Source organism: Sinocyclocheilus anshuiensis, unplaced genomic scaffold (genome assembly GCF_001515605.1).
Source record: "Sinocyclocheilus anshuiensis isolate Anshui unplaced genomic scaffold, SAMN03320099.WGS_v1.1 scaffold476, whole genome shotgun sequence".
In the NCBI taxonomy this organism is placed as follows: domain Eukaryota; kingdom Metazoa; phylum Chordata; class Actinopteri; order Cypriniformes; family Cyprinidae; genus Sinocyclocheilus; species Sinocyclocheilus anshuiensis.
Genome location: NW_015554139.1, coordinates 2,532,437 through 2,553,904, shown reverse-complemented (window position 1 = coordinate 2,553,904; position 21,468 = coordinate 2,532,437). Strand labels below are relative to the sequence as shown.

Here is a 21,468-nt window from a genome sequence, read left to right as displayed (position 1 = left end):
GTGTCATGTCATGATTATGTAGGTGTCATGTCATGATTATGTAGGTGTCATGTCATGATTATGTAGGTGTCATGTCATGATTATGTAGGTGTCATGTCATGATTATGTAGGTGTCATGTCATGATTATGAAGGTTTCATGTCAGTCTTATGCACACCCCTTCAAGTAAAGTGTAACCAATCGTTCACCCAAAAATGAAAATTTGCACTCACCCTCAGGCCATTCAAAATGAGTTTGTTTTTCCTCAGAATAGATTTGGAGAAATGTAGTATTACATCACTTGTCACTTGCTCACCAATGGAGTGAATGGGTGCCGTCAGAATGAGAGTTCAAACAGCTGATAAAAACATAACAATAATCCACAAGTAATCCACATGACTCCAGTCCATCAATTAACGTCTTGTGAAGTGAAAAGCTGTTTGTAAGAAACAAATCCATCATTAAGATGTTTCTAACTTAAAACCATTGCTTCCGGCTAAAATTCGAGTCCTCTATACACTTACATTTTAGGACTAGGTGGTATCCCGTATTACTATTGCACCTGCCTGAGATAAGTGAGTGGTGGTACCAGGGGTGGAGTGGAGAAGTTATAGAGGGAAAGAGGTCTCAGCTTCATTGGGGTCATCAGGTGGGCACCCCCTTCCTTGGTGTTTCGATGATATCAGCCCACAACACCTCCAGAGGGCTCATCGGCAACAACTGGCACCCCAGGTGTGCCCCCCTCTGCTTCACCTCTGTTGTTATGGTGCCCAGATGGTTTCCTGCCTCTTAATCCAGAGCCATCACTTGTTCAGCTACACTGGAAAGGGCTTTAACAGTTTACCGTTGGGATTGGCCTCGAATTCATAGTTCTTCAAATAGTTTGATGGCAGATCTCCCTACGAAGCCCCTGCAGCCAACTTAGACTGAACAAACCTTTGTTTTCCAGCCACGTTGCTTCGCGTCAACTGCCAGCTCAGAATACTTAAGGCTTTTGCGTTCATAGGCCTCCTCACCACATCCTCCCAGGGCACAGTGAGCTCGATGATGTCCACAGTACGTAGTAAAGAGGACCAAACACAAGGTCTGGTCTGAGGTTGGTAGCTGTGATTTCAGCCGGGAAGCAGAGCCAATGATTTAGATAGACAGAAAGCTTCAGTTTGACCCCACTTCCCCCTTCTCCTACAAACTCCTTTATCTGTGCACGATGGCATACATGAGGAGGTAGGGAGTTGATGATGGATATCTATCTGCCTGTTCTCCAGTGATGCCGCAAAACACTTCCGCACCTAGTTGTGCCCCCAGGCATACCAGCCTTGCATCAGGCTTACCTTACAGCCAACCAAGATGTGTTTCAGGTTCGCTGAGGATGGACAAAGGGAGCTGGTAGGATCTTCTCCGAACCATTGGTTAAGGTTCACTGGTGAAGGCAGGACATCATAAGTGGCTCGTAGAAGGAAGCTGATTTGGAATGCTTCCAAGCCCCACAGCTCCTTCCAAGAGAGTTTTTGCCTCTCAACTCCATCCCATTCTTTACCTGGGAGATCGCTTTTGCACATCTCGTTGCTTGCTCTTGCTGGTGCACCTCCTCAACCAGCAATTTTCGATGCTGAGATGGGGTTGCCTTGTGCCGGAATATTGCTTTCTCCAGTAAGTCGTCTCATCTGAATCAGGACCGAATTATGCACAGATCAAGCATATTTACAAGTGAAAGCAGTTCTAGACAAATATGTGGGTGGATTTTGATGTGAGAGGAAAACGGGATGGACCTTTTCACTGGAGGAAGTGTTATTATGCCAGAAGTGACAGTTTAAAGTTACTTCAGTGGTGGATTTGTTTCTTACAAACACACAGCTTTTTGCTTAACAAGACATTAATCAATGGACTGGAGTCATGTGGAATAATGTGATGTTTTTTCATCTGTTTGGACTCTCATTCTGACGGCACCCATTCACTGCAGAAGATCCACTGGTGAGCAAGTTGTAATGCTCAATTTCTCTAAATCTTTGAAGAAACACATTTTCAGCAAATAATGATTTTTGGGTGAACTTTTTCTTTAACACTAGATAGATGATATTGCTCTTTCTGTGAGCAGTGCAAAACATGTTGAAGGTTTTAAGTGTATGAAATAAGTTTAACGTATTCAATGAATTCTGCCCAGCAATCTCTTATAAAATGATTTCTAAAATTTCAAATTTCCAGAAAGCCTGGAAATGCCATGGAAATTCATAATGTGGGAATGTTGTATTTTTGTTAAACACAAATAAAATTATTAGTATTGCAACAGTAATCTTATTTTTGCGTATACCACAACAGCACTTTCATTTGAAGTTTTATCCACTTTTCAAGCTTGCCATCCAGGAGCTGTATATGCTGAGGGGACCAGGGGTATATATATATATATATATATATATATATATATACATACATATAGGTTACACTTTATTTTGATAATCCACTTTAGACATTCTACTAACTGTAAGTAACTCTGCAACATGTCAACTAACACTCAGAGCATTTGTAGACTGTTAGGTTAGGGGTTAAATATTAGTAGACTGTCTGCTTAATATCTTCTAACACTGTATTTTGATGGGTCCACAACATACAACAAACTGACTATAAGAACCTTTGCAAGTATATGTCAACTTATTATACTTACCCTAAACCTAACCTAACAGTCTACTCTAAGAGTTAGTAGAAATGTAGTTGCAAATTAATGAGAATTAGTTGACATTTAGTTGCAAAGTTACCTATAGGTAGTTGAATGTCTAAAGTGGACTATCAAAATAAAGTGTTACCATATATATATCAACATCTTCTTCTTCTTCTTCTTCTTCAAAATTATGGTGACTGTTGTAACGTTTGCCCCTACAGCTCCAGTAAAAGACGCGTCGTTGACTGATGATCGCTGTTATAATCGCATGTCGTCTGTAGGTGGCAGCAGTGCGCTCATGTTTGAGCTGCGCTGCTGTTTGGCGTCTCAGTAGAGGAAGAACTGCAGGTTGTGTTGAGTGATGTGGTATCCGCCTTTCTTTCACATACCAGAACATACTCCCTAAATGCCCGCTCTAACCCTCCTCAACAATCATCTCTTATAATGAATATATTATAAGCCCGACGTCCCAGCGGTTCATGGTTTCCTCTCTGTCAGTGTTAGTTTGGTAAGTGTCGTGATGTCTAGAGGATGCTAACATGCTAACTCATATTACTGTTAGCTGCTTAGCTTCAGTCTATAAACAGAAACATATCATGATGCTTTAATTCTGAAACTTCCAACACATGAAAGTGCTTTTTCAGTGGTCGGTATTTGAGTTTAGTTTGTCATTTTTAGTCAGGTTGTTGTTCGAGTTTGCTTGTTGGATAACTATGTAAATAAACAAGGCAGAACCAAATACTTTCTTCTTGTTTTTGTTTTTTTTGAGTGATAGATGTCAAATTTGATCCCAAATTAAATCCTTTTAAATTTAAATAAAACGACTTTGCTTGTATATTAAATTTGTTACAAATGTATCCTTTTCCATCTCAGTTTGTCAATTATTAATGTATGAAAAACACGACCTAGATTTTCAAGAAGTGACCATTAAATTTTGCACTTATTTATATTACTTGAAATGTAGGAAATATGAATGCACATTAAAATATGTATAAGTGCAACCTTATCTTAAGTTCCCACAGTTGTAGAAAACCTGGAAATATCAGGGTATTTAGAATTCAATGACAGAAAATGTGTAGAAAGTACATTTATGCATTAAATCTTATTATAAGTCGAATAAAAATGTATTTTTTACTAATTTTTTAATTAGTCAGACAACCTGGAAATATCAGGAAATTTAGAATTCAAGGGTAGAAAAAAATAAATTTAGAATTATGCATAATCTTATATGTCAAAATAAAGGAAAAATAATTTAAAAAAAAATTGGTTACACATTTTTATATTTACTTATTAATGAAATGTTTCTTGTTTTTGATTTTATGTAACTAGTCTAATATTTATTTATCCCTTTTGCTTGTCTACTAAATTTACTACATGTATCTTTTTTCTACAAATGTATTTTTTTGATCCCAGTTTGTCCATCTTTGTATCACAGGTCTGGAGGTTTCCTTTGAATGGGTTGAACTCAAGAGACTTTCTACTTTGATTTGGGCACATAAAGAACGTTATTATAGGTGGTGCACAGACCCCTTTTGTATTAAAACATTGTGCATGTACAACAAAACGAAGACAGCAGCGCCCAAAATGCCACTTGGATTGGGACGCAGAAAGAAGGCATCTCCACTGGTGGAGAATGAGGAGGCTGAGCCCATCCGGGCTGGACTGAACGTCCCAGGGTTGGGTGGCCTGGATGGTGGCAGGGTCAGCTTGGGTGAAGGAGCTGCCCATGAGGGCTTACCACCTCCACCCACCAGCCTGCGACCTCGCCTGATCTTCCACACGCAGCTGGCTCATGGCAGCCCCACGGGTCGCATCGAGGGCTTCAGCAATGTACGCGAGCTATATGCCAAGATAGGAGAGGCCTTTGGGATTCCTCCAACAGAGGTGAGCGGCATTTCTCTTTGCATTATAAGAGCAGGCCTTGCTGATTATACTGACTAAATGCTTATGTATTCTCAGGTGATGTTTTGCACACTGAATACTCACAAAGTGGATATGGACAAACTTTTGGGTGGCCAGATCGGACTGGAGGACTTTATATTTGCTCACGTGAAGGGCCAGAGGAAAGAGGTGGAGGTTTTTAAAGGAGAGGATGCACTGGGGCTCACCATCACTGATAATGGAGCTGGCTATGCGTTCATTAAGGTGAGACTTTTAATGATTACGTTTTTGATGCCTTTTTTTTTTTTTAAGAAATTAATACTATTATTCAGCAAGGATGCATTCAGTTGTTCAAAGGTGACAGTAAAGACATTTGTAATGTTACAAAAATGAATGCTGTTATTTTGAACCTTCTACTCATCAGAGTCCTGAAAAAAATGGATCACCGTCTCCACAAAAATATTAAGCAGCACAACTGTTTTCAACATTGGTAATAATAATAAATGCTTCTTGAGCAGCAGATCAGCATATCAGAATGATCTGAAGGATCATGTGACACTGGAGTAATGGAGTAATGATGCTGAAAACTCAGCTTTGCGTCACAAGAATAAATTAGATTTTATTATATTCAAATAGAAAACTCATTTGTCATTTGAAATTGTAATATTTCACAATGTTACTGTTTTAACTTTAAATGTATTTGTGATTAAATAAATGCAGCTTTGGTCACCATAAGAGACTTCTTTCAAAAACATTGAAAAATCTTACCGCACCCAAACTTTTGAAAGGTAGTGCATATCACAATATAGTTACTTTTGTATTAAATAAGCCTGTAGTTATGTTTCTTTTGGATAATCTTGTGAATTGTTCTTCCTTTCATTTGCTTATTTTCTCTTTCTAAAAAAATAAGAGAAAGATCATATGACCAAAGGTCTCAGTGATGAGTCCCACATTTTTGGTTTGAAAACATAAGATTAACAGGACTAAAACTAACATTACAAAAAGGCTTGCTCCAATTCTCCATTGTTGTAAATGAGCTGATATTCACATGCTTGTGATCGCACATCAGTTGAATTCTATAATAACGAGTCAAGTTGTGCCATTGCATGACAACCGTAAACAGCATGCACCCTACGTCACGTTGTACCTAACAAACCCCTCTTAATAATAACTTTATCCTCATTCTGACCAATCATCTGAAAATCATTTGTTTCCTTTGCAGAGGATAAGAGAAGGCAGTATTATTCATCAGATTCAGGTCATCAATGTGGGTGACATGATCGAGTCAATCAACGGGCAGATACTCATTGGCTGCCGCCATTATGAGGTTGCCAAGATGCTGAAGGAATTGCCCAAAGGGAAAACGTTTGTCCTGAAGCTGGTGGAACCTTTGAAGGCATTTGGTAAGTGTTTTTGAATATCCTTTAGCTGACAGTGAATCTGATATGATGAGTTTTAACCCTTTTTTAAAGACATGATCAGTCAGCGGTCGGGAAGCAAGTCAGGCTCTGCACAGTTAGGAACGGGAAGAGGAACTCTGCGTCTGAGGTCTAAAGGGCCAGCCACCGTAGAGGAACTGGTAAGACTGTTGGGTTAAATATACAGTGAACTCAGATCAGTTCAGTTCATGAGTCAGCAAATAGGTGTTTGCATTTGTGTGATTGGAAAGGTCTAGGCATCTCTAGCTGTGTCTTGTAATATGATACTCATTTAAATAAATATTTCACAATTCAATATATTGTAATGTTTAACACTATATAATCGGATTGTGATTAATGTATGAGAAAAACCTAGATCTCATAGAAGCGGCTGTACCCTCACGGAGAAGCACCAGTTTCAGAGTTTGCACTTATTTAGATGACTTTTTTTCATTACTTCATATGTAGCAAATGTGAATGCACCTTAAAAATATGTGGAGTATAGTGAGAATCAATCTTGATGTATGAATGTGTCAGTGAAACCTCATTTTGAATTCCAGCAGTCATAGATAACCTGGAAATATCAGGGAATTTAGAATTGATGGCTAGAAAAATAATAGAAATTACATTTGCATGTATGAAATCAGTTAAATTTTTAAGATAAAAAAAAATAGAGCGAAGCGTTTTTATATTTGCACATTTACAAATATATTTTATATTTCTTGTTGGGTTCTTCACCTTCATGAAAACTTGTCAAATCACTTTTTACAAACATTTTCTTCATAAAACATGTTTCTTTACAAACAGACGAATGGCAAGAAGCTGGGAATGATACAGTTATAATGAGACTCCATATATTCTTAAAGGGGTCATATGATGCGATTTCATTTTTTCTTTTCTCTTGCTTTGTAAAAATCGACACGTTTCAAAAAGGCGGGGCATAGAGGAGAAACAATAATGTACAGTATGTGGAAAATAATGTGTTTTTTTTACTTTAAACCGCATAAACACATTTCATTACACCAAATACACAAAATAATGTTCTTTTTAGAAGCATCATATGACCCCTTTAAACAAACTTCAGTAATGCAAAATGTTACAGATTGGTTTGTGGTTTTCAGTATTCTTACTGATGCTCTCAAGTCTTTCGCAATTCGACCTCATGCTATGCCAGCTAGATAACTTTATCCTGGTGACTAAGCATTTTAGAATACATCACAGACAATCAAACACAATAGCACCCATCATAATAATAATAATCACCTATACATTTCAGTTAAGCAGGGTAATCCAATGTCTTCATTAATTATTTTTTTGTGTTGCAGCCGTCAGCATTTGAAGAAAAAGCTATTGAGAAAGTCGATGATCTGTTGGAGAGCTACATGGGCATTAGAGACAGTGAACTTGGTATGTTTCCCTGCATATTACTGTTTTTGTACAGTTGCTGTTTTTTTAAATGGCGTCTCTAACTCCCACACTCATTTACAGCTGCCACGATGGTGGAGCTCGGCAAGGACAAAAAGAACCCGGATGAGTTTGCTGAAGCTTTGGACGAGACTCTGGGTGATTTCGCATTTCCAGATGAGTTTGTGTTCGATGTGTGGGGTGCCATAGGCGATGCAAAGGTCGGTCGCGTGTAATTCTAGAAACAGCTAAAATGGTAATTCTGGAAAACACTGCTTTAGGAACACTATTGAGATTTATTTTTGTTGATTTTGGGAGCATATGCTGGGATGCTTTTAAGAACGCTGGAAACACTTGTAGGCCTTTAACTCTTTTTTAAGATGCTGGTGTTATCAAGACACTATGTTGAATGCATTTAAAACTTGTATTTAGATTTGACTAGGTTGAGCCAGATCACTTATATGAAATGTCTTATTTAGTAGGATATTAAGCAAAAGATGCTGACACTCATTGAATTTGCAAGGTATTTACTCCAGGGCCCGTGTTTGGTACCCCTGTGAGGTTACTCTGTTACATACTGTGACTTTCACTTGCACTGTGTTGCCCAACGCTGTATAAATTGCACGGTAAGGCACAGAACATGCAGTGCAGAGATCGAGGCAATGCTGGTTTGCACTGTAGTGACCTCTCTAGTGTGGATCTGACCCGTCCCATGGCAAAATCTTGGACCATTTGTCTTATCAACACTATAATGATTCCCTAAAGCATGTGCTGTCTTGTTATGTACTCTTGTTCTGTATTATACAAAGGATTTTGAGTTGCTTTGAACTTGTTGCAATGAACCGTTTCTAAATGACCTCTAGTGCTTTACATTTCCAGTTCTGTGGCTTAGCTCTTATTTTAAAAGAGTAAAAGAAAGGGGGGAAAAAAATAAACCATCTGTTTTCATTTTAGTAGTGTGGCAAACTACCACATAATGCCAAACATAAGGAAATCCTTTTCTTTTTTATCAGTAAAATCAGTATTAAGACATGTCATGAAGTATTACAGATAGTGTTTCACCTGTTACAGTATTTATCCTTTAAAGGAGTAGTGGAGGAAATATGAAGGGCTTAAAAGTTGGGCTGGGCGATAGGACAGTTTCAAACAAACCAGAAACAAAACAGATTCAGAAAGCCATGGTGTGTGTGTGTGTGTGTGTGTGTGTGTGTATATGTATATATATAATTTACACATCCCTGAAAGTGACATGATATATTTCACTATAAAACTAGCTCTTTCAGTGCTTTTGCGAACAAGTTTCACAGGGGAATACAATACTTTTGTGAGAGAATGCAACATTTTGCAAATGACCGCAAAAGCATTGAAATATATTTTTTTCTCCTATCTCATATTTTTCCAAATGTTTTAACTTCGTGGCTCCATATGACTGAGTTATTAAAGTGTGACAAACATGCAAAAAAATAAGAAATCAGGAAGGGGGCCAACACTTTTTCACACCACTATATATATATATAGTATTTTTGAATATTTGATACATATTGCCCAGCCCTACTGGTAAGTGAATATTAAAGCACTGATTGGATGGTATAGGTGTTAGATGGCATTAATTGTATGCTATTGATTTGAGTGTATATAGTGTTGATGTGTTTACGGAAACTACACTACAGCCAGTGAGCATTTCCAAGATACTGACAATAGTACTGCAAATATGACCAAACACAGGCGTCTTACACTGAGCACATGTTGAATTACGAAGTTAGTGGAACTCTGAGATGATCATTACTCTTTTAACCAGGCAGTTCAACACTGTACTATTCCACATCTGTAACGTCAGAGCATGTTTGAAATGTAAATGCTGATCATGTGATGGTTAAAACTTCAAACTTTATATTTCTTTTTTTTATAGTTATTTTTTTCTATTATTTAGCCGGGCGTCTTGTCTTATGGAAGATGTAGGTTAATGTTTAAAGGACCCAGATCAAAAGTTAATAAAAAGAAAAAAAAAATGTCATGTTTTGGTGTTACTTTTTACATATTGTAAAGCTATCAGTGTAGCTTGAACACAGCTCTCTTGTCGTTGATTTACTTTGGTCACTTTTTCATTCAATGCTTTTTGAGCATATTTAGATAAGCGTTGTTTTTAAGAATTAATAGTTTACACTGATGATGTAATGGTTTTGATGGACTCATGTTACACTGTCTCAGACTACCTTCAAATGGCAATAATCATGATATAAGTCTGTTATATCTGTTATGTTTTTTCATTGACAGAAATGCTATTGCACCAAATTGTTCTTTGTTAGATTTCTGAACAACATTAAAACAAACAAAATGAGTTGTGTGTTTTTGTTTTTATGTTCTGGAAAGCAGTAGGTGTTTTTTTTCTTCTTACGGTTGTTCATTGAAACATTGGATTCGTTCTCCTTGGCTGAATAACCTCACCAAGGGCATATTTACTTTTACATTACCATTGTGGACAGGGGAACGAGTGACCTGCATATGATTTAATATGAGTTATTTGGTATAGTATTTGTTATTTATCCCATTAGAAACGCACATTTTTGCCATGTTCTGTGCTTCTGTGGCTGCATGTGGAGTTTTCCACGTAAGTTTCTTTGCGTAAATGTCCCTGCAGCATTTGGAAAGGGTTTGCTTTCTTGCAACTCCTCACGTTGCCTCTGAGTTCCCAAAACAATAATGCTTACACCAAACATTTCATGGATCAATGGTGGTTTGTTTTCCCCTCAAGCACCAGTTGATCCAATAATGAACCAAGGCTGCATATTAGAGTGACGTAAATAAAAACCCAGTGCTCCAGTGGATGAGGTGTGGTCAGAGACTGACTTCTGAGAATTTTGTGATTGTTTTTAAAGTTAAGGATAGTCACGGCTCTATAAAAGGCCTTTATTGGCGAAGGACGGACTTGTGTTTGGGACGTGAGGGTGCTTGTGGAAGTCTTGTGATGTAGATGAAAGATTGGCTACAAACACTGCAGTTGCAGCTTGGGCTCATCAGGTTTTTCATTTGTAAAAGCGAGTGGACTCCACTCCAGCAACACCAGACAGCCATGCCCTTGCGACCGAGGGCTTCCTCTCAACCTGGAAGAGCAAACACCCTTCCAAGCCTTAAAAACATCCCAGTCCTGCGTCCGAGAGCTCTGTCGTCTCACGCTCAGTCGCCTTTAGAGGATGAGCTCTCTTGTCCGGTCTGCTGCGAGATCTTCACCGATCCCGTGGTCCTGAAGTGCAGCCACAGTTTCTGCCACCTCTGCCTTCAGCAATTCTGGAACAAGAAGGCGGCCAAGAGGGAATGTCCCGTATGCAGGAGGAAGTGTTCTCTGACGGAGCCCACCGTGAGTCTGGCTCTGAAGAACGTGTGCGATGCCATTGCACAGAAGCAGAAAGGACAAGCGTCTGCGAAAGCAGGCTCATATTCAGCCAACGGGACGTCCAAACCAGAGGCTCTCTGTGCCACTCATGGGGAGGGACTCAAATTGTTCTGCCAATATGATGAAGAGGTTCTCTGCTGTGTTTGTCAAACGTCCAAGAAACATCAAGGCCACAGTGTGTGTCCTTTGGAAGAAGCAGCAAACGATCTCAAGGTGATGTGTTGTTAAGAATTTTCCTTAATTCTTAGTTGTAAGAAATAATTTTCCAAATAAGCCTTATTTTTACCAGCATAAACCAAAATAATAAGCCTAAAAATGGCTTTTGGGTGTTTTTATTTTGAAATAATATTACATGCATATTAACCCTCCAAATCCTTATTACCATAATGCATACTAAAGCAATAAGCCCCAAGAAGCCGTGGTTTACAGTGAATTTATAACAGCTAAGGGGCATTGTTAGGCACAACGCGAAGCGGGCTTATTGCTTTTATAAAACGGTTATTCCATATACGTAGCAAGGTTTCACAAAATAAAACAGAGCAAATAAAGTGTAATGATATTAATAAAAACAGTATTCTTCCACCAAACAATGTAGTTCCTCAGAAACGGTTGTGGTTCCAACAAAGTGGTTGCCGAGCAACACGCAAATGTAAACAAAGGTGTATGTTTGTAGAGTAATTTACAACAGCTTCGAACTTGGCTCAGCCAATCAGAATCAAGGACCGGAACTATCCATTTTATAAAGATGTTTTTCTTGTATTTGTCACTATTCTCAATTCTTATTAATGTGGTGCAATAGATTTTTCGTGGTCATGGAAAACTTGATAATATCTGGGAATTTAATAAACTGAGGCCAAGTCAATACAATTTTTAATAGTAATAACATTAATAGTGAATTTATGTTTTCCTAGAGTTAGAACTTGATTTTTTTAATAGTGCAATTTCTATATTATTATTATTTTTGTGGAATTCTTGTTTACGGTTTGCAAACTGTCCTTGAGGGTTGTTTTAAATTGGATTGAGATGTAAATTTTTTTTTCTCCAGGAGGAAATGCAGCAGATTGTCATCCCACTTAAGAAAAGTCTTCGAAGCCTCTATGAGGCCAAACAGCAATGTGATGACATAACTGTCCACATCAAGGTATCAACAAAGAACAAGATCCAGACTAATAAACATCATGTGATAGACTAGCCATCAACAGATACCTAGGGTAATCACTGAATTACCTTCTTTATTTTGGGTTCACATAGAACCAAAGGCAACAGACAGAGAAACAAGTTCACGAGGAGTTTGAAGAGCTTCGGCAATTTCTTCTGAAGGAGGAAGCTGCAAGGATTGCTGTTCTGGCAGAAGAAGAAGAGACAAAGAAACAGACGATGAAGAAAAAAACGGACATAATCGCTCGTGATATACTCAGCTTTTCTCATGCTGTCATGGCCATTGAAAATGAGATTGCTAATGATGACAGCCTCTTTTTACAGGTAACCTGCTGTATTTGGATTGTTAACTAATCTTATCAAGTTTGTACAAATATTAGCACAAGTAACTGATTTGAATTTTTCCCACAGAACTACAAGAATGTCAAAAAGAGGTAATAGTACATTGTACATTTGAGAGTATTTGATTGAATTATTTTCATAAAATCCACAACTAACCTGACTGAATGTCCTTCCAGAGCTCAGATAGCATTTCATGAACCAGAAAATGTCCCCGATTCTCTAATTGACGTTGCGGAGCACATCACCTCCCTGAAGTTCAGAGTGTGGGAAAAAATGCAGAGCCTGGTGGAATACAGTGAGTGTTCAGTTACTATAAAGCTGGATGAGTTTGTGTAAACATTCCCGAATAGGTTCCCTTTAAATTCATGAGTCGGAATTTGAATGGAATTAGTTGATAAGGAAATTACTGAACTGCAATTCAAAGAAGTTCAAAGTTGGTTTGTTCAGCAAATGTCATGTTGTTTGGCTCCACTTTGAAGACTTAGAGTAAAGTAGAGCTTTCTGGGAAATACAGTTTTCAGCCAGCATGGCACATAAAATGATATAATGTAAAACATATTGTAAAATTATAATAAAATGTTATAATGAAAAAATATATTTATATTACAAAATATTAATATATTTCATTATTTATTTACTATATGTTTCTGAAAATAGCCCATATGATGTATGAATACATGTTTATGGATAATTAATTAAGATAAATTAAATGTCGTATTTAATTATATTAAATGTATTATATATTAAATTATATTTATTAACTACACTTAGTTTCTTAAAGCTGAAGTGTGTAATTACTCTTTAATTGATGTAATTACTCACTAGCACAGCCAAATGGAATTGCAAAAATGTATTGTTCCGACAGGTTTCCGAAACCTTTCCGCCTGCTCCAATTAACCCTTTGCTTGATTGACAGGTGATCTGACCAATCATAGTGACGAATCTGCCATTTTGTTTGACAAACAAACCAGACAGGAGAGTAGATTTACATTGGTGGACTTGAACTTGAAAATTGTGTGTATTGACGTTTTTCCGCGGCTGAAATAAGACACCTTCTGATGTTCATTCATGTTAATTTTGTGCTAATTTTGTTAAGAGGAAGAGATGATCGGTTCACGTGCTGCTTGAACTGAGGCGCTACAGTGATTTGTCACGAAACATTAAAGAGCCACAAAACGGTATTTATTGTTGGAATTTCTTTTAAAAAATGACAAGATTTGAAAGCTGAGACTTTGTTTCATGCAAAAAGTAACCCGATCAGTCTTGTCTGTTGGCGCGTTGTCAGTGTCCTCTTTGCTCTGCGATGTATTTTTCACTGCGTGAGAAAATGATGTGTGGCGTGAATGCACCATTGGCTTGTTGGACGTAGCAACAGTTACTAAGGGGGGGGCGGGATTTTGCGAAGGGTCAGTTGGTCAAACAACCAGATATTCCCATCCCAAAAAACTTGGTTAAGCCAATGTTGTTACTGTGTCAGGATGTTTAAAAAAAAAGACCAAACAAACCCCAAAAAACACTTTTAACACTAAAAAAATTACACACTTGAATTACATTTAAATTAAACAAATCTTACATTTTAACACTGGTACATAAATATACATTTGTTATAATGTCTTCCCGCTTTCTCTACCACTTAGCTCCAGTGACGTTGGACCCCAACACAGCCTACCCCTGTTTGTCTCTTAGCAAGAGCCTGATGAGTGTGTCCAACACGGGGATGATGAAAGAGCTGCCTAATAACCCTGAGCGCTTTGACCACTTTGTTTTTGTACTGGGCTCCAAGGGTTTCACCTCAGGATGCCATTCCTGGGAGGTGGACGTGGGCCAAAATAATGACTGGGTAATCGGTGTGGTTAAAGAATCAGTAGCCAGGAAAGGCAAAATCTCAGGCTGTCCCGATGGAGGATTCTGGACCATGGCTCTCTCTGATGGGAAGTACACGGCCATGACCAGCCCCCACACCCCGCTCAACCTGAAGGGCCACCTGGAAAGGGTTCGGGTGAAGATCGACTATGATGCTGGAGAGGTCAGCTTCTTTGACTCAGTGGGTGTCACACCTGTCTACACGTTTAACGACCACTTCACTGAGACAATGTTCCCTTTTTTCTGTCCGGGGGCAAATATAAATGGGAACAATCCAGGGGTGCTGAAGATCTGCCCCGTGAGGGTGGCAGTATGGAACAGTGCCTCCTGGTGACGCTGGCTTTATTTACATATTTCCGCTTCAGTTATACAGTACCAGTCAAAGATTTGGAAACGTTTACCTTTTAGTCTATCAAATTACTATTTTTCCAGGTTTTAGAATGAAGTCTGAAGACTGATCTCTCACTAGCATTTATTCAGTGCCCGGGAACTCTTTACCATTCCTTGGAGAGACGCAGCAAAGATAAGCATGCTGACTCTTTATAGAGTAGTTTTCAGCCCATGTTGTTTACGGTCTTAACGCAAACTGACCGTGAATAATTTTTCAATTATTTCTCAAACTGTCTACCCAATAACTGTTAGTCTCCTATTCCCCGCCAACAGTTATTTATCTTTTAATTCAGTGGAAGCTTCTTAGCCAAAAGACAGAGAATGCCTGCAAATTTAATTTCAGTCCTTTAAGCATAATACTTTAGATAAATAGATTTTAAAGCGCACAAGAAGCTCAGTCAAGTCTATCCAGACCTTTGATTGGTAGTGTATAATGTTAGGTTTTGTGGACAGTTTGTTGTCTACCAAAGTATATGTTTGGATAATTTACTAATATATATGTTTACCTCATATGTGACCCTGGACCACAAAACCAGTCTTAAGTTGCTGGGGTATATTTGTAGCAATAGCCAAAAATACATTGTATGGGTAAAAATCATTGATAAGGATATTAAGTAAAGATTATGTTCCATGAAGATATTTTGTACATTTTCTATTGTAAATATATTAAAACTTAATTTTTGATTAGTAATTAGTAAGCATTGCTAAGTACTTAATTTGAACAACTTTAAAGGCGATTTTCTCAGTATTTTGATTTTTTGCACCCTCAGATTCCAGATTTTCAAATAGTTGTATCTCGGCCAAATATTGTCCTAACAAACCATACATCAATGGAACGCTTATTTATTCAGCTTTCAGATGATGTAAATTTACCCTTATGACTGGTTTTGTGCTCCAGGGTCACATATATAAATGTCACTGATATGTAATGCCAAATTAGAAAAGCATGTTGTATTTATTGTGCTTCTCACAAGTGTGTAGTACAAGTGATATGTTAGACTCAGTAGATCTATGTACCAGTTTATAAAACTCGAGGATATTGATCAAAATATAAACAGAATTCGTAACATTCTATGTTGTTTGTTAATGTGTAGCATGTTGTTTGTAGCGTAGAAATGTTCTCAGAAAACACTTAGCAACAAATTCTAAATATCTAGTGTCGTGTTCTTTTTTTATGGTGAATGGCAAATTATATAGCACATAATGTTTGTGCATTCAGATAAATGACACAATATTGCAGTATTGTTTGTTTAGTTTGTTTTATTGTATTGAACACACAAAGAATGAAGTTACCATGTCATAAACATTAATGACTGGGCTTATCACTTTGTTAATAATGGGTAAAATGGGCCATCTGGATCAGCCCTTTCATGAACTTCCGTATATAAGTGTTTTTCTGGTTTGTTCTTCTGGTTTACAAGGGCATTGTTTTTCCAGTGTAGTCCAAGAATCCGCCGTGTTGCTTCTCAGTAAGGCTGCCAATGACACGGAACACCCCCTCTACACTTTCTCTGGTGTCGATAGGAGCCTGAAATTGACACCAAACAGAAATATTGTTACTAGAATGGATAACTCACATTTCTGAGAAGTCTGAGCTCTGATTAGTTCATTTCAAATTTAATTAAAAATGGACCTGTTAACCTCTACACTTTCTCTGGTGTCGATAGGAGCCTGAAATTGACACCAAACAGAAATATTGTTACTAGAATGGATAACTGTCACATTTCTGAGAAGTCTATGACGAATGCTTCAAGGTTCACCTGCTAGGCTCTGATTAGTTCATTTCAAATTTAATTAAAAATGGACCTGTTAAAGTGAATCAACTTTATTACTGAATCTAGATTTACCCTATCTCCCCCCATGTCCGTCTTCACCCATCCTGGGTGAATGGAAATGCAAAGGATCTCGTCTGCCTTTAAGTCCCTAGCGGTGTATATGGTCAACATGTTTAGACCAGCCTGAAAGGAAAACAGATGTTTAATGAAGTTTTAAATCACATTCAAATGAGCATTTTTTGCTGCACATCTAAACAAAGCCTTAGAATTCTTGCGTACCTTGCTGATGCTGTATGGGAAGAGTGGGAACGGCTCTTTCAGTACTGGCATGATAGTCATAGACGCTGCATCTGTAGAGATGTTGATCACAGCTGCTTTATCACATGACATCCCTGGGTTTGCCACTGGCTTTAGCTGCCATACGCAGATATGGCAGGTACTCCTGATTAAAAACATTCACAACAGATTGTCTCAGATGTACAAGAAATGTCACATTTTAGATTCGGCTTGCTCTCAAAAGTGATTTCCATTACCCTAATGACAAACAAAGGTCCTATCACGTTGGTGTTGAAGGTGTTTTGCATGTCCTCAGCAGTGGCGGTCAGCATGGTTTTTTGTGGCAACACTGCAGCGTTATTCACGAGCAGGTTCAAGCCATTCTTCCCCAGTAGAGAACCCACTTTTTTGGCAGACTCTTTGATAATGCACGGATCAGCAACATCTAATAGTAGCAGGAAAAAAGTGATGTTACTTCAAAACTTCAAAACTGTTAAAATGTAGTCCAAAAGACAAATGCACAATTACCAAGCTGCACAAGGGTGACAACACCTGGATGCTTTTTGGCCAGTTCTCTCAGTGCCTGAATCAGAAAGAGAATGTGAATGATTAAAAACAGATTTCTTGAGCTGTCTACAATCCTAAGCTCCTGAATACTCACCTCAGAGTTTGGCCCATCTGGGTCACGACATGCAGCAAAAATATTTGAGCAACGGGCCTCCAGGAGTTGCTTGACCATTTCTAAACCCAAGCCTTGGTTGGCTCCTGTCACTAGAGCACTACACGCCTTTAATGCCGCCATGTTCAAAGATGAAAGTCTGGTTCTGTCAACCAACCTGCCTCACTATATGGCTTTTTATATAGGATGCAGAGTGGACTCCACGCCCCTTATTGCACTGGTCTTTTTAGTGTTTGTAACCATGATGAGTCAAGATGACATTTCAAAGTGACTCAGCATGAACATATATAAGCGCTCATTGAGTAATAAAACTGCTTGGATGCTTTCCAAAAGCTGTAATGTATTATTCCAAATCATAAATGCTATCTGGAGTGAAAGTAGAGCTTAAAGATCTGGGCTAGAAAACAACAGCCCTAAAGCAAACAGACCAATCAGCTTTGTAAAAATCGACGCGTTTCAAAAAGGCGGGGCATAGATGAGAAACAATAATGTACAGTATGTGGAAAATAACGTGTTTTTTATTTTAGATTAGATCTGGGCTAGAAAACAACAGCCCTAAAGCAAAATCTGGAAGGTATGACCCAGAAACTGATGAGCTAATTAGTAGCTCCATTATTGCTACTGTGACCTTGAGCAAGGTATTTATTCATAGGTTCAAATCATAAAATAAGTCCGACTGAAGTACCAGGTGTGACCAATATTTGATCTTCATAGAAGTCACCACCATTCATCTGGATTCCAATTCTGCACTCTCTGGGCTTCTTTTTTTATGAAGTGCATTCTGGGATGCATGTTCACATGTATGCTGGAAACCAAACAGTCCAACTTGTCAGTTTTCCATTTAAAAAAAAAAAAGTTAATAGAACCATATGTAGGTAAGCGAATGTTAAATTTGTCTGTCATGGGATTTTCTTCTGAATCAGCTGTCCAGTAGTTACCTGTTAAGACTCACTCTTTAGAATGAAGGTTCTCTATTTGCATTTGTGGTTCCATGAAAAACCTTTCAAATCCATGGAACCTTTCCATTCCACAATTTTATTTATTTATTTATTTTTAAAGATTTTTCTAAAGAATCTTTTTTGAAGTTCACTGAATGGTTCTTTGGGGAAGCAAAAATGGTTCTATGGCATTGCTTTGAAAGCCCCCTTTTGGAAACTTTATATTTAAGTGTGTATTATTCTCCATTTTATGCCTTTACCCTTGAATCTTGAATGCTACAGCAATAAAGACTGTTCTCTCACTAGCTTTTTTTTCAGTGCCCTGGAACTCTTTACCATTCCTTGGAGAGACTTAGCAAAGCTAAGCATGCGCACTCTTTAGTTTTCAGCCCATGTTGTTTACGGTCTTAAAGGGGTCATATGATGCAATTTCAAGTTTTCCTTTCTCTTTGAAGTGTTACAAGCTCTTGGTGCATAAAGAAGATCTGTACAGTTGCAAAGACTAAAGTCTCAAATCCAAAGAGATATTCTTTATGAAAGTTAAGAGTCAGCCACACCTACCTAAAATGGCTTGTTCTAACACGCTCCCACGTCTACGTCATGATGTGGGAAGATTTGCATAACACCGCCCAAATGTTCACGCAAAGAAAGAAGGCATAACTTTTATTCTCGCTGTACTATTGTTGCTCAGGCGCGTAACCAGCTATGAGGCCACCGAGGTCTGGACCTCGGTAAATTTTTCATGTTCAAAAATAAAATGTGTTCTTTGAATGACTAATTTGCTGTTAAACTCTTCATATGAATGCCTGCATGAAATGTTTAGCGTCCCTGTTATGAAAATGATCGCTGCGAGACGCTGGCGGAATGAACGAGGCTTGAGAGAGTTGTGAGTGAGGGCGCGGGCACGTGATGCCAGATCCAGGTATTATAAGCATATTTGGACTTGTCTTTTCCACTTAATTTAACACTTTAGAAAGTTAATAAAGTAGGAAGTTGCAGTTTAGAGTCAGCGATATATTTATCTTATCTTATTTGCAAAAGATTGGAGACAATTTCGGTTTATTTGTATTTATTTTTGTTTTTTTGTTTGTTTTAGTATCTATATCTGGCAACACTGCATCGCCGGCACTTAAACTGAAAGCAATCAAAAAAGCCCATGGACAGGTTTTAGCTGACAGGATACGACATTCGGTAAGGGAAACGCAAACATTATCATGATATTATCATAAACGTTATCAACGCTGTCAAAAACAATAGCATTTAACACCAGTACACACAGATCTATAGAACAAGTAGGTTACAGAATGAAATTAAATACGCAAAAACTAGCCATGAAGAAGTCTATGCTATGTCATTCAGTATAGCAAAATTTTCACAAATCATGCCACATTTAATTACACCAAATACACCAAATAATGTTCTTTTTAGCAACATCATATGACCCCTTTAATGTAAACTGACTGTGAATAATTTTTCAATTATTTCTCAGAACTTAAGACCTCATTATGAGACTGTCCACCTAATAACTGCTCATCTCCTACCTAGTTATTTATATTGTAATTCATTGGAAGTTTCTTAACCAAAAGACATCACTTGTCAAAATTTAAAGTACAAAAATCTATCATGCCTGCAAAATATATTTCAGGCATTTAAACATAAGGCTTTAGATAAGCAGATTTTAAAGCGCACAAGAAGCTCAGTCAAGTCTATCCAGACCTTTGATGGGTAGTGTATAATGTTAAGTTTTATGGACAGTTTGTTGTCTACCAAAGTATATGTTTGTATAATTTACTAATATTTACATTTACCTCATATATAAATGCCATTGATATGTAATGCCAAATTAGAAAAGCCAGTTGTATGTATTGCTCTTTTCACAATGCTGAGTTTAGTAGTAGGCTAGTAGCTTAGTAAACTCAGCAGATCTATGTAATAGTTTATACAATTTAAGGATATTGATCAAAATGTAATAAGAATGATTAAGTGTCTTTAAGGCCTATCCCATATTGTTTGCTAAAGTGCATGTAGTAGCATAGAAATACTGTCAGAAAATGCGTAACATTAAATACTGAATATGTGGTGTCATGGTGTTTTTTTAAAAGGTGAATGGCAAATTATATAGCACATAATGTCTGTGCATTCAGATAAATGACACAATATTGCAGTATTGTTTGTTTTATTGTATTAAACAGACAGAGAATGAATTTGAACATGTCTTAAACATTAATGACTGTGCTTATCACTTTATTTGTAACGTAAAATAGGTCAATCTGGATCAGCCCTTTGATGAACTTGATTTTTTAAAATGATTTACCAGGGAATTGCTTCTCCAGTGTAGTCCAAGGATCCACCATTCTTCTGCTTCTCAATAAGGCTGCCAATGACATGCAGCATCCCCTCCACACTTTCTCTGGCATCAATAGCCTGGTGGACAAACAGTGAATAACATGCATTTAAAATAGTGTAACATTATCAAAAAGAGACCATCAGTGTGCTTTTGTGATTCAGGCCTCATGTTCTGTTAAGGTCCTGAGAGATTCCTTTATTACTGAAATTACATTTACCTTATCCTCCGTCCTCACCCATCCTGGGTGAATGGAAATGCAGAGGACCTCATCTGCTTTTAAAGTGGTCCTATTATGCTCTTTTACAAAGTCTTGATTTTGTTTTGGGGGTGTACTAGAACATGCTCTCATGCTTGGTGGTTCGAAAAACGCATTATTTCTCACATAATTTACATTATTAAAATACCTTTCTCCCCAGCCTGGCACAAACGGCTCGATTAGTTCCGGCTTTGATGAAGGTCCACCTTCCGAAAAACAAAATGTGTTGTGATTGGTTAGCTGTCCCAGTGCGTTGTGATTGGCGAACAGCTTAGACGGTGTTTCAGTACTGCCACGCCCCTTACTCAGTCTTTCAACAAAAACTTTTGGCGAATCTGGCACTACTCACTCGTGTTGTGGGTTATAATGCTCAGGAACAGAGTTAAAAAATAAATTGCAACCACTGTTTCCTGACATCATCCGCTTTCGGAAGCCCAAACAAAGACGTTTGGACACGGAGGTGAAAAAAAAAAAAACAGCGTTTCAGGCGGTCGCACACCGAGTGTCGCGTCACTTCTTTAAAATTCAAATGCTTTATTTTCTATGAGTGTAGGCACACCAGCGGCACCATTCGGTGTCTGTCCGCGGTGCCCAGCTATGTCGTGTTATACTTGTAAGAATTGTTCTAGACATGTCGAAAATTTTACGCTACAGCACAGCAGCTCTTCTTCTTCGTTTTCTCTGATGCACTAACTCTGCAGCAGCACTTCTTCTTCATC

General features: G+C 38.0%; 2 protein-coding genes and 1 pseudogene across 3 annotated transcripts; 2 read left to right on the top strand and 1 right to left on the bottom strand.

Annotated features, from left to right (window-relative positions):
* Nucleotides 1-2,849: 2,849 nt before the first annotated feature.
* LOC107670535 (PDZ domain-containing protein GIPC1-like) lies at nt 2,850-8,746 on the top strand. 2 transcript variants are annotated; one of them, XM_016463180.1, is made up of 7 exons: nt 2,850-3,139; nt 4,067-4,515; nt 4,591-4,776; nt 5,735-5,915; nt 5,985-6,091; nt 7,256-7,337; nt 7,419-8,746. In XM_016463180.1, exons 2-7 carry the CDS (start codon nt 4,183-4,185, stop codon nt 7,568-7,570), a joined length of 1,041 nt encoding a protein of 346 aa, XP_016318666.1. In that variant the 5' UTR covers nt 2,850-3,139; nt 4,067-4,182; the 3' UTR covers nt 7,571-8,746. The 2 variants fall into 2 exon arrangements, with proteins under 2 accessions (XP_016318666.1, XP_016318667.1); XM_016463181.1 differs by having other exon boundaries at nt 4,045-4,515.
* Nucleotides 8,747-10,075: 1,329 nt separating this feature from the next.
* LOC107670464 (E3 ubiquitin-protein ligase TRIM39-like) lies at nt 10,076-14,988 on the top strand. The gene is made up of 6 exons (XM_016463066.1): nt 10,076-10,938; nt 11,771-11,866; nt 11,977-12,207; nt 12,295-12,317; nt 12,402-12,520; nt 13,863-14,988. The coding sequence occupies exons 1-6, from the start codon at nt 10,306-10,308 to the stop codon at nt 14,420-14,422; spliced, it is 1,662 nt and encodes a 553-aa protein (XP_016318552.1). The 5' UTR covers nt 10,076-10,305; the 3' UTR covers nt 14,423-14,988.
* A 904-nt stretch (nt 14,989-15,892) lies between these two features.
* LOC107670445 (C-factor-like) lies at nt 15,893-17,331 on the bottom strand (annotated as a pseudogene).
* Between the last annotated feature and the right edge of the window lie 4,137 nt (nt 17,332-21,468).